A 12,776-nucleotide genomic window follows, 5' to 3' on the forward strand; every position below is an offset into this window, starting at 1 on the left:
TTGGCCTCCAAAACATAATACACCCCGTCTGGTAGGAAGAACGCCCTCGTTTATCCCACGCCCTTGGAGCGTGCTGTCAACTCCTAATGACTGCAAACAAGCCTGCCACAGAAAATAATTATGCTCATCTCTCTGGTGCCTTCATCAGCCCTCAATCTCATTTTAACGAAACCTCTGCCTTTGGAGGGAGAATCCGAGTACTCTCCACTCCCTCCCACAGGAGACTGTCACTCTGGAGGGTCTGGCTCTGGCTGCAAGTGTCATTCCACTGCTACCAAAAACCCGTATCCGTACCTGCTACAAAACAGAACACATACCTGCTACGCTGGAGGTCTTGCACTGCCATTCCTCTGCTCTACTGTATCAGACTATTACTAACTACAGGACTAGCATTTCTCCGGAAAAAGGAGATGCGTGCCAGGAAACAACATTTCATAGGTGCTTCACTCCTGGATGCCGCAACGCTCAAAAGGACAACCAGCCTTGCAATCCACAGCTGGGAAGGATGGCCAGAGCAGCCCGTTCTCCGAACAGCCAGCACCCAGACGCTGGGCCGTCGGAAGCGTACTGTTTCCTCTCACCTCCCTCGGCACTGGGAGCGGAACCGCCCCGTTCCCACCGACGTGGTACCACACGCGAGCCGCCTGGGTTCACTTACATGTCTCACTGTCGTTCTGGTCGGCAATGGCCTCCTCCGGGGCGACCGACTTTGGCTTTTTGTCCTGACTTCCTTTCAGCCTTTCCCAGTCAGCGGGGCTGAATTTGCGCACCTCGGAGTCTTTGGTCGTGGGGTGGCCACCTTCTCGCTCTTTCATCTCCACCTCTGAGAAGCGCATCACTGCACGCTAGAAAGAGAACAGAGATGGAAAAAAGACACACCTTACCACCAAAGCTATTTCACTGCCCTTACCTTAAAGGAAAGTATCTTCAAAGAAAAGTTTGCCCAAAACCAACCACAATTTATGATACAACTGAGATATTTTAAAATTGAACGATAAAAATGTAAGAGTGTCTATGTGTAACTAGTCACACACTCTTTCTTCGTAAAGCCATATGTATGTAGAGATATATGTGGTGTGTATGTATAGCCATACATACACCGTGGCATAGAGACAGACATTCTCTTTCGAAGGTAAATAAAACAAAACAAAAACACAACGCAAAGAAAGCGAAACAAAAACACAACAGAAAAGAAAACAAATGCACAATGAATAAAGACGACCATGGCCCACAAACTTCCCTTTGTATATTTGGAAATGAAATTTAACTCAAAAGGTTTATGGAAGATTCTAGTAATAAAAATTTGAACAACTGACCTCACAGTAAGCAGCGGGTAGACATAAAATACTGTCCTCTTGTAATCCTTCCATCTATGTAATTAAAATGGGCACTCAATGCATCATTTAGATAACTTCATCCATTTTTATATGCATAAACCAATTTTTTTCTTAACATTGCAAAACAATTTGGCTTTATTTGTCTTCTAATTAAAAGTAAAATATCTTAAGGAAATTCCTATACAACATCTATCATTCACTAGCAAGTTAAATACATACTCTATCCCTTTAAGCAAGGTTTGCTTTGTTTTTTTTTGTTTGTTTGGTGGAAAAAAAAATTGCACGAATCTCACAGACAGGCGGCCGCTACACACCTCCACCAAGTATCACATAAGGCATTCTAAGCAGCGCTTTTAGGTATATTTGTTAACGTACAGTAACGGCAGAGAAATCAAAGCGATTGATAGGTAAATGTCATGCAGTCTTTTAGACATCCTTCGCAATAATTAAAACTTCCGTTATCAGCATTCGAGTGGAGTTCGCTTAAAATCTACAGAATAACTTAAAGTATCCACTTACGTCCCCTTACTGGACACATTTCAAACATTTAAATTATCCTAAGCTTCATTAACCAAATCAGCCCGGTGTCCTGCCCTATCATACCCCCGGCCCCCTCCTCTTCACACATTAAAAAAACCTGACAACTGGTCAGGCTCCTGAAATTCGGGTGGGGGGCGCTCACCTGCAATGCCCGCTGCTCCCGGCCGAGCTGACTGGAGTCTGCGTACAGTCCGGTAGCGACACACTTGAACCGGTCACCCACGTAACCAGCGGAGTTTGCGATTCTCTTTGCCAGCTTAGATGGCTTCGGGTTCAGAACTTTGCCATCGGTTGATCCTGCCTCGTCAGCTCCGTCTTTGGTGTAGGTGGGGGTGACGTCCACACTCGGTGGGGCACCGCCCACGCAAAATGGTTTGGGATCCTCTTGGGTTTTCCCGAAAGCGACCGCAGAGCCGTCGCTCCCCAGGGTCGGCTCCAGGAATGGAGTCGAGACCGGCGTCGCCAGGTTCTCCTTGTTGGTTACCGCTGGAACATTCTTCTTGCTTAAGACGGAGACTGGCTGGCCCGGAGCCTGTTTGAAAGTATAGGCTTCGTGGAAGTCACTGATGCGCCCCAACTCCTCTCTCAGGGCAATGAAATTCCGGTGTGGCTGTAGAGCCGGGTCAGGCGGGGGCTTGGTGGGCTCGGCACTCTGCTGACACTCTCAGCCGTGAAGCCGGGTTTGGACACGTTAGCGTCGGTTTTCGCATCTGGCTCTTCCCGGAGGAGGTCTACATAGACAAGCTTGTCACTCTTGACGACGGTCTTCCTTTGATTTCAGCTGGGGCTGGGCTTTAGGTTCTTGTCCGCAGGGACTTCTGGATGTAACTTGGTGCTGCCGGCTTCCAGCATCTCAGAAAACCGGTTCCGGAGGCTTGGATCCTCTCGTGGGACCGGTACCTCCTCTCCGGTTTCTCCTCTTTAGTGATCTCGATGGGCGTGTGAGGTATCAACATGGGATGCACCATGCCCAACCCCAACGCGTCCTGGTAGGTCACAAACTCCGGCCTGCCCGTGGGTAGCCCGTAGGGCAGTCCCGGCTTTGGGGCGAGGTGCCCAGGAAAGAGACTGCCATTGGCCAACAACACCGGGTGACGGTAGACAGGGCCTTTGCCGTGTAAGGAGAGGGGACTTATGGCAATGCCCTCGGGTGCTGGGTAAGGCTGGTAACTCCTGGGGTAGGGGATTGGTGGGGACCTGAACGCCTCGTTTGGTGAGAGAAATACTGAGCTCGGCGGGAGGCCATTCTCATTCGCTTTGAAGCTCGGCTCTGGGTTGCTGGCTTTGGCGCCCTTGCTGCCGGTGCCGCCGCTGTGCTTGGCAGGTGTGGTCGGGGGCTGGCCCACGTGCTGGATGACGGATGGCGTGGTATCCACGGAGCTCCTGCTGGTCTTGCTGCCCTCGGCGGTGGCATTTGGGGCCGGCGACGCAGAGGCTGGGCGGCCGGCGCTCGACACCGACCCCGAAACCTTAGTGACCACGGCGTCGGCGGCACCCATGCGGGGACGCGAAGAACTGCGCTGCTGCGGGATGGCCCAGTCCAAGGCCTTGTTTTTCAGCGGCAGGCCTTTGCCATTGTTCTCTTCGTTAGGACTTGGCCCGGGCACCACCCAGGACGAGGGAGCCGTGCTAATGATCTCAGATCTATAGAGAGCACAGCCATTTCCTGGAGGAGATAGAGTTTCTTTCAGAATCTCACTTCCGGAGAGCACTAGGCCGCTTCCAGCTCTGCTGTGAACCAGGACGGTGGGAGCCATCTTTTTCATGTGGTCAGCTTTGGAAGCATCTACATCCACCACTTTAGAGGACAAGTCTAGTGGCTTATCGGTGACGTCTTTGGTAACTGTCTGCTTCTCCAAGAGAGGAGGTGAGCTGCCATCTTTTCTGTCTTCACCTGCTGTTTTCCGGGTGTGCCTGGGAGCTGGCTGGGTGCTTTCGGCTCCTTCGGGAGCCTTTGGATACTTGCTGCTGCAGAGCCTGGCCACGGGGAACTCGCTGCTGACCGTCATGTATGGCTTCGACAGGGTGACCGAGGGTGAGGTGGAGATCCTGGCACAGTGCTTATGGAACTCGGAGTAGGTGTCCGCAGCGGGCTGGGAGGGCAGGTGGACACGGGGTGAAGGCCGAGGCGAGGCGGGCAACAGGAGAGCCGTGTCCCCCGGCAGGCCGCTGGTGACCGCCTTGGCCGAGGGCACCCTAGGCTGCTTACTGCTCTGGATGTGGGGATACGAGCGGGAATCGACCGGGTTCCCAGGACGGATGCCCATCTTCCAGGGCAGGCTTTTGTCTGCGCAGTGGACCAGAGGCGGGATGGCTGGTGAGGCCGAAGGCGTCGAGAGTCTCATGGGCGAGGCCAGGGATGATGGGATGTGGGGACTGATGTGGTGAGGTGGCGGCAGGTAGAGAAATCGCTCCCCATTGGTACAGACCGGAGAATACAGCGGCTGGGCCACGCCGTAGGACTGCTGAGGTAGCAAGGCCTTGTACGTGTTCAGGGAATACTTCTTTGGCGAGTCGACGAAAGGGTAGATGGCTGGCGTGGCCCCCTCCATGTAGGGATTGACCCAGGGCAGCCGCAGGTAACTAGCACCATTGATGTTGAGCGGGCTCTGTTTGTCGCTGGCAGGTCTGTCCAAGCCCAGTGTTTCTGCCGTGGGGACAGCACTTTTTTGTATTCCGGGTGGCGTTTTGTATATAGCACTGAAGCCATTTGGGGGTTTTCCGGAGACAGCGGAGGTCTCCACCGTCTCGGGTGTATTCGGTTTGAACTGCATCTCTGGGTTTCTTTTGGAAGAAAACCCCAGACCACCTATGGTTGTGGCAGCCTCCCGCCCTTTCTCTGAGCCCAGTCCACACGAGCGAGAATAGACGATGTTTCCGGGGACACGCAGCCCTTCCCGGATCAGACCGGTGCGTGCGGTCCAGGCTCAGCGCTGCCAGGCCATCGATCCGATGGGCCGTGGTCGCGTCCACCTTCGCAGAAGAAGAATATGGGTATTACCGAGGACATGCCTTCAAAGCAGCCCATCCCAAAGAGAAACCGCCGACTAGCTCAATAGGACATCAGCCTCAACATCTGAGCCGAAACGGTTAAAAAATAAAGGATTCACAAGGTCTTTGGCCCCCTCCTCGCTTATCCAGAACCCTCCTCTGCCTGCCGCCTCACCTTTGTCCAACTAGTATCCTCAAAGCACGGAAAACGTTGGTCCCTTTAGACTTGAGGCCCCTGCATTAATTCAGTCATCTATTAACTCTGGAAGATCCACCTTCTCAGCAAAAATTCTTTGCTGCAACTGAGGTGATACCAACTCCACTGCTCTCAGAACCACCCTCGTGGGGTACAGAACTCGGACTCACCCTCCCCAGGCCCCAGTCAGGTTGGGGCGGGGCGATGTGCACTGCGTTTTTCCCGGATGGAGCTGGAGCGGGGAGGCGTTCTTTAACATAACAAAAACCAATCTTCAGGGGACAGCAAGGAATGAAGGACTTGAGCCGTCTCATTTCTAAATCAATACAGAGGCCACGGGTCAAACTGCAGTTGTGTCTTTTGACTTCCTCTCCCTGGTATCTGAAGACAGCTCTGTTTCATATTTTACTGGGAAGGTAAACCCTAAGGGTCTACTTGGAGGCTACACATTTATCCAGCTGGGAGCACTGATGTGGCACGTAGCTTATCGAAGAAAAGGCGGCACGTATCCCACCAGTCACCAGGGGACGAGGACGTAAATGGCGAGCACAGCCAAGAAAGCGAGCCAGGAAGAAATTGGGTGAGGCTTCCTCCTGCGGCCTAGGCTTTCTACTCAGCCCTGCCCTGAAACACCCCGCCCCGCCCCCAAAAGGCCCTTTAATGGTATGCAAATGAATGCACGATTGATTACAGATCACTGATACTCAGCACATCAACAGAAGCCATTCATCTCTTACCACGTTGTGATTCAAGGGATTTTCTTCCCTTAGTTCCAGTCTGGCCTTTGAAGTGTCACCTTCGTTTACAGGAATTTTCCTATTTAGAAGGACACACCAACTTCATGAAAGCATTCCTCACTTAATCCATCTTTCATAGATTGCCCCAGAATAGACCAGTTTCTAATAACTCCGTTTTTCCAACTGCCCTTAAAAAAAAAAAAAATCCTCCCCAATGGCCCATATTGAAAGTTGTCCCCGAATGGTGATTCAACGGGACTGGGAAAAACAAAGGAAAGGCAGGGCAACAGGGATGTGAAATCACAGATGCTACGTCCTCGAGGTGGGTAAGGCAGAAATTCTGCACAACCACGTCACCCTCACAATTTTTTCTCCAGAGAGGCCGGGCAGGACAGTCCGGGCTCTGCTGTCCTAGCAGACCCTTATAAGCTCTACCTGAGGACAGGAATGAAGTAATACAATGTCCAAAGCCAAAGTGGGGACCTCAAGGCTGGAGTCTGCGAGCTGGCTACATCAATCACTTCTGTGTTACCCGTGAGGACAGTCTTTCAAAACTTTTCCCCAAACAAAGTTAGGTACCATGTCCTATGAAACTGGTTTCCATGGTGATAATGAAGCCATATTTGACTGCCTCTATCAAAATGATGGGGGATAACACACTAATATCGTACAAATGTCAGCTGCTCCAGGGGATGCCGCACATCTGTGCCAGGCTGCTTGCGGCTGCCCCTGGAACTTGTTATCAGAGAGCATCGATAATGAAAGTGCTTGGTGCCAACTTCCAAATCCCCAGGATAAAATCACTGACAAGCGGCAGAGAGAAGTTTCATCATTACCCGGAAGAGCAGCTTCAATTATCTACTGCTTAGCTGCCTCTACCCCGCACTCCAAAATTACTGATGAGGAAGCATAACAGAGCTGCCGGGTGACTGAAACCAGGAGCCAGTGGCCTCGCTTAACAGGTGGCGGAGGACGCAGAGAAACCCTGGGCTTCAATGGTGTGAAGGGTGGCTATCGTCCCATTTATTACTGAGCAAACTATTTGTTTTAAAAGCACATCGAAGGCCGATCCACCTGGGCCCACACTCCTGACATTTAGAGTTAAAGCAGCATATAGACTGGGATTAATTCTCCTTCGTAAATATGAAATAATAAATTAAGGACGAGAGTGCACTGAAAGGCCGTTTTAGGGGCTAACCTCTTAAAGGGCGGCAATGCTTCGCTGAGCCAGGTTGCCTGTTAAAACTGTAAATCAAGGGCCACCAGCTAGGCAGGAGATCTCCCCCCTACCCCCTTAGGGCCCACTCCGGCTGTGAGGACATGAAGGGGGAGGCTCTGCTCAGGAGCCCTGGGGAAGGACCCACGCTCTCCCCAGGCCTCAGCCGGACACGCGCATTTACCTGTCGTCGCTGATCCCACACATGCGGACCCTCTCGCTGTTCATCCAGCTGTGAACGTTCCCATACGGGGGGGGCGGTGCTGAAAGCATGTCGTCTTCTTGGATGGCAGCTTTTCTTCAAGCGTCTAGTCTGTTTAAAACAAAAAGAAGCCCAGGAGGTTGAATAAAAAAGGAGCCAAAGAGGGAACAAGAGAAACCCTCCTTCTAGGCACTTCATACGAATGCACTTGGGAAGGCAGACCCTGCTCCACGTTCTACAGATGGCCAGAAGCAAAGGAACACACCTGAGCCAGAGGTTCAAGGAGGGAGGTGGAACTTCCCTGGCAGGAGGCGATGGGGATGCAGAGAGTTCAAGAGCCACAGGCCACACCATTCAAGGTCCAGCACGTGACACCCTTAACCTGCCCTTCTCCCTTCTCCCTTCCCCTTTCCCAGCCTTTTGGAGAACACACTTGGATCGAAAGTGGACGGTGCTGGATTCCAGGGAGCCCCACATTGACTCTTCTTGTGGCTGAAAGGATTGGGGACGGGGGTGGGGTGTGGGATAAAAGGCACAACAGTCCGGTGTGGCAGCCCAAACTACGACTCACTTCCACGGCTGCGGTGCGTGTGACTTACAGATGGAGGGGTAAAAAGAGTCAGTGGGCTGGAGAGCCACCCCACCCGAGCCCTAGATTGGATTAAGCCCCAGACCTGGGTGGTTTGGCCTGGGAGCTGCAGAGGGAGGCGGCTGAGTAATTCAATGACGCCTGCTCGCTGGGGACCAGCGATCAGGAGCGAGTGCAGAAATCGTAGCAGCCCAGGCTGCCGGGCTGGGCCTGGGGCTGCAAGATTCCGGCCCACGGGGAGCAAGCAGAAGCCACCCGTTTTCCGTCTACCGGGAGGAGGGGGGAGGCTGCTGAGGCACAGGGGAGAGCCCCGCCCCCTCCTTAACTTCCCGGCCCACCAGCCCCACCCACACCACATTCTAGTTTGCTGCATGAGTGAAGGGTCAGGACAAGCTGCATTTCATTCACAGGATTATCACGGTGCAGTGATTCATCCTCGTGCAGGATTTTAATTGCTCTTTGGAGGTTGAGCCGTTTCTTTTGACTGCGCTTCAGCTCCATATCCTGCTGTTAAATGCTGGGTTAATAATAAATAAGTAGGGGAGCCTTTAATGCCTGGGACCGATGGCCCTAGGCAATTCCCCTGCTCACAGACTCCCTTGTCCGGGGCGGGGTGGCCGGGGAGGGCCCCCCCCCCAGCCACGGCCTCTTTACACAGGACCCAAACCTGAGTGTGAAATCACTGGTGTGCAGCTCATGGGGGCAACCTTTCTTTCTCCTCCCTCACACACCCACCCACACAGCTTCCGAAAGCCCAAATGTTCCCCAAGTCGACACATTTCCTTTGTTAGCAGGAAAAAATACGCAAATGCTTGCTTTTACACTTTAGCACACGGAGCTGACCTCCAGGTCTGTTGGGTGGGAGCCACCAAGGACTGGGGACTCTTTTTCCGAGAATGACTAGGGGTGGGGTCGGGGAGCACCTGGGAGACCTGAATCCCAAAGCCAGCCAGGCTATCCCTCTGCATTTCTTTGTCCTAACACAGGCTTTTGTCCACCAGCATCCCCCATCGGCCCCTATACAGAAGAGAACACCGTCTGTTCATCAAGAGCCCCACGCCGCAGACACACGGCGCGTAGTTAGAGCTCAACGATGAAGCTGGAGGAGAGGCAGGGATCTCCCAGTTGTGTCCGGCCTGGTGGGATTCTAGAGAAGCTATTTCTTTAGGAAGCGTCCCTTTCTTTAGACAGACTGGGGCATTTCCAGTGGCTGGCCACAGTGCCCCGAAAAGGTGGACTCAGATGGACTTGGGCATCAAGGAAGGTTCTGTGGGGGGCTCACGGGCTGTTCTTCCATGTTTCGAACATACAGATCAAGTTGGGGGCAGGCCACCACTAGTGCAGGGCCGACCAGAAGGCACGTTCAACAAAGTGTCCCCTCCCTAACCCCTGCAGCCCCTTCTACAAAAGGAAGACCAAAAGGAAGATGTCCAGGGAAGCCTCATCTAAAAGGTGGAGGAGCAACATTCCTCGGTGCAAGTGTCCTGGCCGTGGCTGCAGCGGGAGGACCACACCATGCCACCCCCTGGCTGGGTGTCATGATGAAATTTGGACATTATACCAGAAGCCAAAGGGTCACTCCATCAAACCCTTAAGAAAAGGATGAGGGACGAAGCGTGTGTGCCCTCGAAGCCCCAATCTCCTTCTGGTGCTCCAGTCTTCAAAACTTACACAAGCTGCCTCTTACATGTCTCCTTTAGTTGTCACCTTGGGACAAGGACCTCTGAGCACCTGACTGAGGAAACAGAAAGGCCCCTGCCACAATCATCCTACTGAACCCTCTCCCCTCCCCTCAAAAAGGGCCAGCAGCCCCCTTCCCTTGAAAGGGCTTTTCTTTAGAAAGGGCGGCCTGGACTTAGCATGAGAGGGGAATGCAGTTTAGAGACACCTGGGACCATGGGGTGCTTTCAAAGCCTCTCCCCGCCCTTCCAGGTCTTGACTGGTGGGGTTTTCAATATTAACGCCGCACAGATAAATAACACCCAGTGTCAGGATGAAGTGTTCTTACGTGCACAGGGTCAGATGGAGGGTTGAGGCCCCGAGCGTGGTCCGGTGTCACGGGAGTGGGGGCGGGGCGGGGGGCTGGCTGTGAAGAAACAAGAGGAGGAGGGGCAAGGCTCAGTACTGGATCCTGCTGACTACACCCCACACACACCCACACACACACACCCACACACCCACACCCACACACACACACACACACCCACACACACACACTTATAAACTTTAGCTGCCCCATGAACTTTTTGTGAACTGTTTAAAAGTGGAGGTCTGTTGAACAAACAGGGGCGCCACTGCCAGCCATAATTTCATTGCAACGAGCTAAAGACTTTTAACTCTTCAGGTTCCGGGCCAAAGATGGACCTGAGCGGAAAGGGCCATGGAGCCGGGGGCCCTGCCTGGCGTGAGGCCCTTCTCCAGAGTGACAGCCCAAATCCTGGGCAGGAACACCCTCATCCTGGGCAAAGGCCATACTGCGTACACCCCACCATCCCTGAAGAACGGGCCCACCCCCATCTCTCTGGGATGTAGGACTAAACTAACTAAGGGGATCTTGGGCGCAAGGGACACAGAGATAGGGTCAGAGACACCGCCACGCTCACCCCATTCCTCTTCTAGAAGCGGCTATTGAAATAGTTCGGGGTCTTTCTTACTTTCTTCTTCTTCTTTTTTTTTTAACCTCCAAGGAAAAGTTCTTCAAAAGTGACTTCCCTGGCCCTTGGCTGTGGGTCATGCTGCAGGGGGCAAATGACGTGATTTAGATGGCAGACAGAGCAGGCGCTTTGCTGCTGTATGTAAGAGGCTCATCTGCCCTTATTTCTCAACGACCCCCCCCTTTTCTTCCACAGGTGGGTGATGCTTCTGGAAGTGCCAAGATGTGTGAAGTCAGTCATGAAAAGCACTTTACAAGCACCAACCTGTTTCCAGTGGGAGCTGCTAAGCTACACCTTGGCTCTGGGTTTTAACCCTTTTTTCCAGCAGTGGAGAGAAGGGGGCAAGGATGTGGGATAGGGATGAAGAGGGAAGGTGGCCAAGAGAAGGGGTCAGCCGGGGAGACGGAAGAGCGTCTGGTTTCTGAAGAACAGACCAGGAATTGTGGTGGCTGCCCGCTGAACACCCAGTTCTGGGAGAGACCCGGCTTGCAAAACGCAGACTTGCAAGCGTGGTCTCCGGCTTTCGGTCTGGCCCTAGGGGCAAGCACAGGAGAGCTTGAGTCTCCCTCCACAGACTTGGGCAGTCATCTGGTCCGGGAGCCAGGAGATATGATTAGCATCCGAGCTTGGCCTGGACGCTGGGGAGAAGAGCCTGATTGGCAGAAAGAGGTCAGAGGGACCAAGATTAGGAGCTGTCCCCCCAGCCTCGGCATCCCTGAGCGAGGGCACCTTGGCCCTCTGTGAAAAGACACGAGGGGGCACACGGGTCCCCAGCTGCACCCACCACCGTTCTGCCGATTCCTGCCATGAAGACACCATTATGGAATGAGGAGCAGGAGAGAACGTTTGTTTTGTTTTGTTTCTTTAAAGGCGACTTCCCTTGGCAGGCAACACACAGGTTGCAAAGGAAGGAGCAGTGGCCGTGAGAGGCTGGCGTGAGCGCAGGGAGGAAGGCAGCACCAGGCCACTCCCGCCACCTCTCCTTTCTCTCCACCCCAGCTTCTCCTGGCACCGGGCCACTTTCCACTGCCTCCGCCCTTGAGGCGCTGATGGATTGGTTCAAGTCTGCACAGCACGCGTGTCAAGTGACAGCGACGGAATGGGAAGCAGTGCCACCAAACCATCCCAACTCCACTCCAATACGAACGGTGCCCCTTCCTAGGGCCTCACTCTCTAGGCACCCCATGCCGCATCAGGCACTTATCCAGTTAGTGACCAAGAAGACCTGGACAGGTTTTGGGGAGCTTCCGGCTCAGAAGGCCGGGCAGACGGCAGGGCTCCCAGCCAGCATGCCATGTGCCACGGTCCTCCGTAGGCTGAGGACCTCTTCGCGGAAGGGGTGTCTCTCACTGCACCGGCATGGCTGGTTCTCTGTGGAGGACACGCGCGCGCGCGCAGTCACCACAGCCTCCCAGCTCCCACTCTCATCCACGGCGTGTCTCTGGGCAGGTGGCCGGACCTCTTCAACTCTGGCCCCCTCATCTGTAAATATCTGGCACCGTGTTTTCCAGAGGATTAAACTGCACTATGGACTTGAGTTCTGCCTGGCAATAGCTGGTGCAGGCCACATCTAACCCATTAAACAGCATCTGACTCCACTAAACAGTCTACGTAACAAACAAACCCCAGAATGGCTATACAGTTTTCTTGCGTCAGAGGGAAGGCTGAGGCAGGGACACAGAGGGGGCCAGGGAGGGGTGACCTTCTGCAGAGTGTGTGGCTTTCATGGAAGCCCAAAGCTCATGGCGCGGGAGCCCTTCCTGGGACTGCTCCAAGCGCAGACTGAGTCACACACAGACACTTCTCTACTGGCGTCAAGGAAGGGAGGGATGAAGTTCCTATCTTAGCAATGGGGGCCGCGAGGAGGTGGGAGATGAGAAAAAGCGGTCCAGGGTGTGCAGCGTTGGGGCAAGTCCTCCTGGGATGTTTTCCCCAGTATGTGTAGCAGTGGGGAGAAGGGAACCCCAAGGATGCCCCCAGGTCGGGGCGAGGGTCGCAGGCTTCCTGGGGTGTGGCTGAAGGAGGTCGCCCGACGGGTCCTGCAGCCGGGCATGGGTGCTGGGGGGGAGTGGGGGGTGGGAGGAGTGATCCAGCCTGCCCAGGCGCTGTCTCTTGGCACACTCCAAGTCATGGCTGTCGCCGCCTCCAGAGGCGTCCCCACTCACGACCCAAGTTTTGCATTAGTAACAGAGCTGCGGAGCAGGAGTGCGGGGGTGACGGGGTGGGGGACGGGAAACTCACGCGGCTGGCCCTGACCTTTTGAGCAACCAGAACCTTCCCTGCCTCCTCCCAGGGCGCCAGGATAGCGCCGCGA

General features: G+C 54.0%; 1 protein-coding gene across 1 annotated transcript in view; it reads right to left on the reverse strand.

Annotated features, from left to right (window-relative positions):
- The window catches only part of LOC307070072 (BCL-6 corepressor-like), a 42,468-nt gene that overhangs the window by 15,989 nt on the left and 13,703 nt on the right, over positions 1 to 12,776 (reverse strand). The window contains 12 exon segments of the mRNA XM_079728669.1: positions 659 to 845; positions 1,317 to 1,370; positions 2,020 to 2,534; positions 2,537 to 2,654; positions 2,658 to 2,764; positions 2,767 to 4,792; positions 4,794 to 4,850; positions 5,802 to 5,880; positions 7,202 to 7,330; positions 9,480 to 9,543; positions 9,817 to 9,894; positions 10,412 to 10,543. Of these exon segments, the coding sequence (XP_079584795.1) occupies positions 659 to 845; positions 1,317 to 1,370; positions 2,020 to 2,534; positions 2,537 to 2,654; positions 2,658 to 2,764; positions 2,767 to 4,792; positions 4,794 to 4,850; positions 5,802 to 5,880; positions 7,202 to 7,290 (3,232 nt within the window). The 5' untranslated portion in view covers positions 7,291 to 7,330; positions 9,480 to 9,543; positions 9,817 to 9,894; positions 10,412 to 10,543.

Source organism: Hyperoodon ampullatus (genome assembly GCF_949752795.1).
Source record: "Hyperoodon ampullatus genome assembly, contig: scaffold_390, whole genome shotgun sequence".
NCBI lineage: Eukaryota > Metazoa > Chordata > Mammalia > Artiodactyla > Ziphiidae > Hyperoodon > Hyperoodon ampullatus.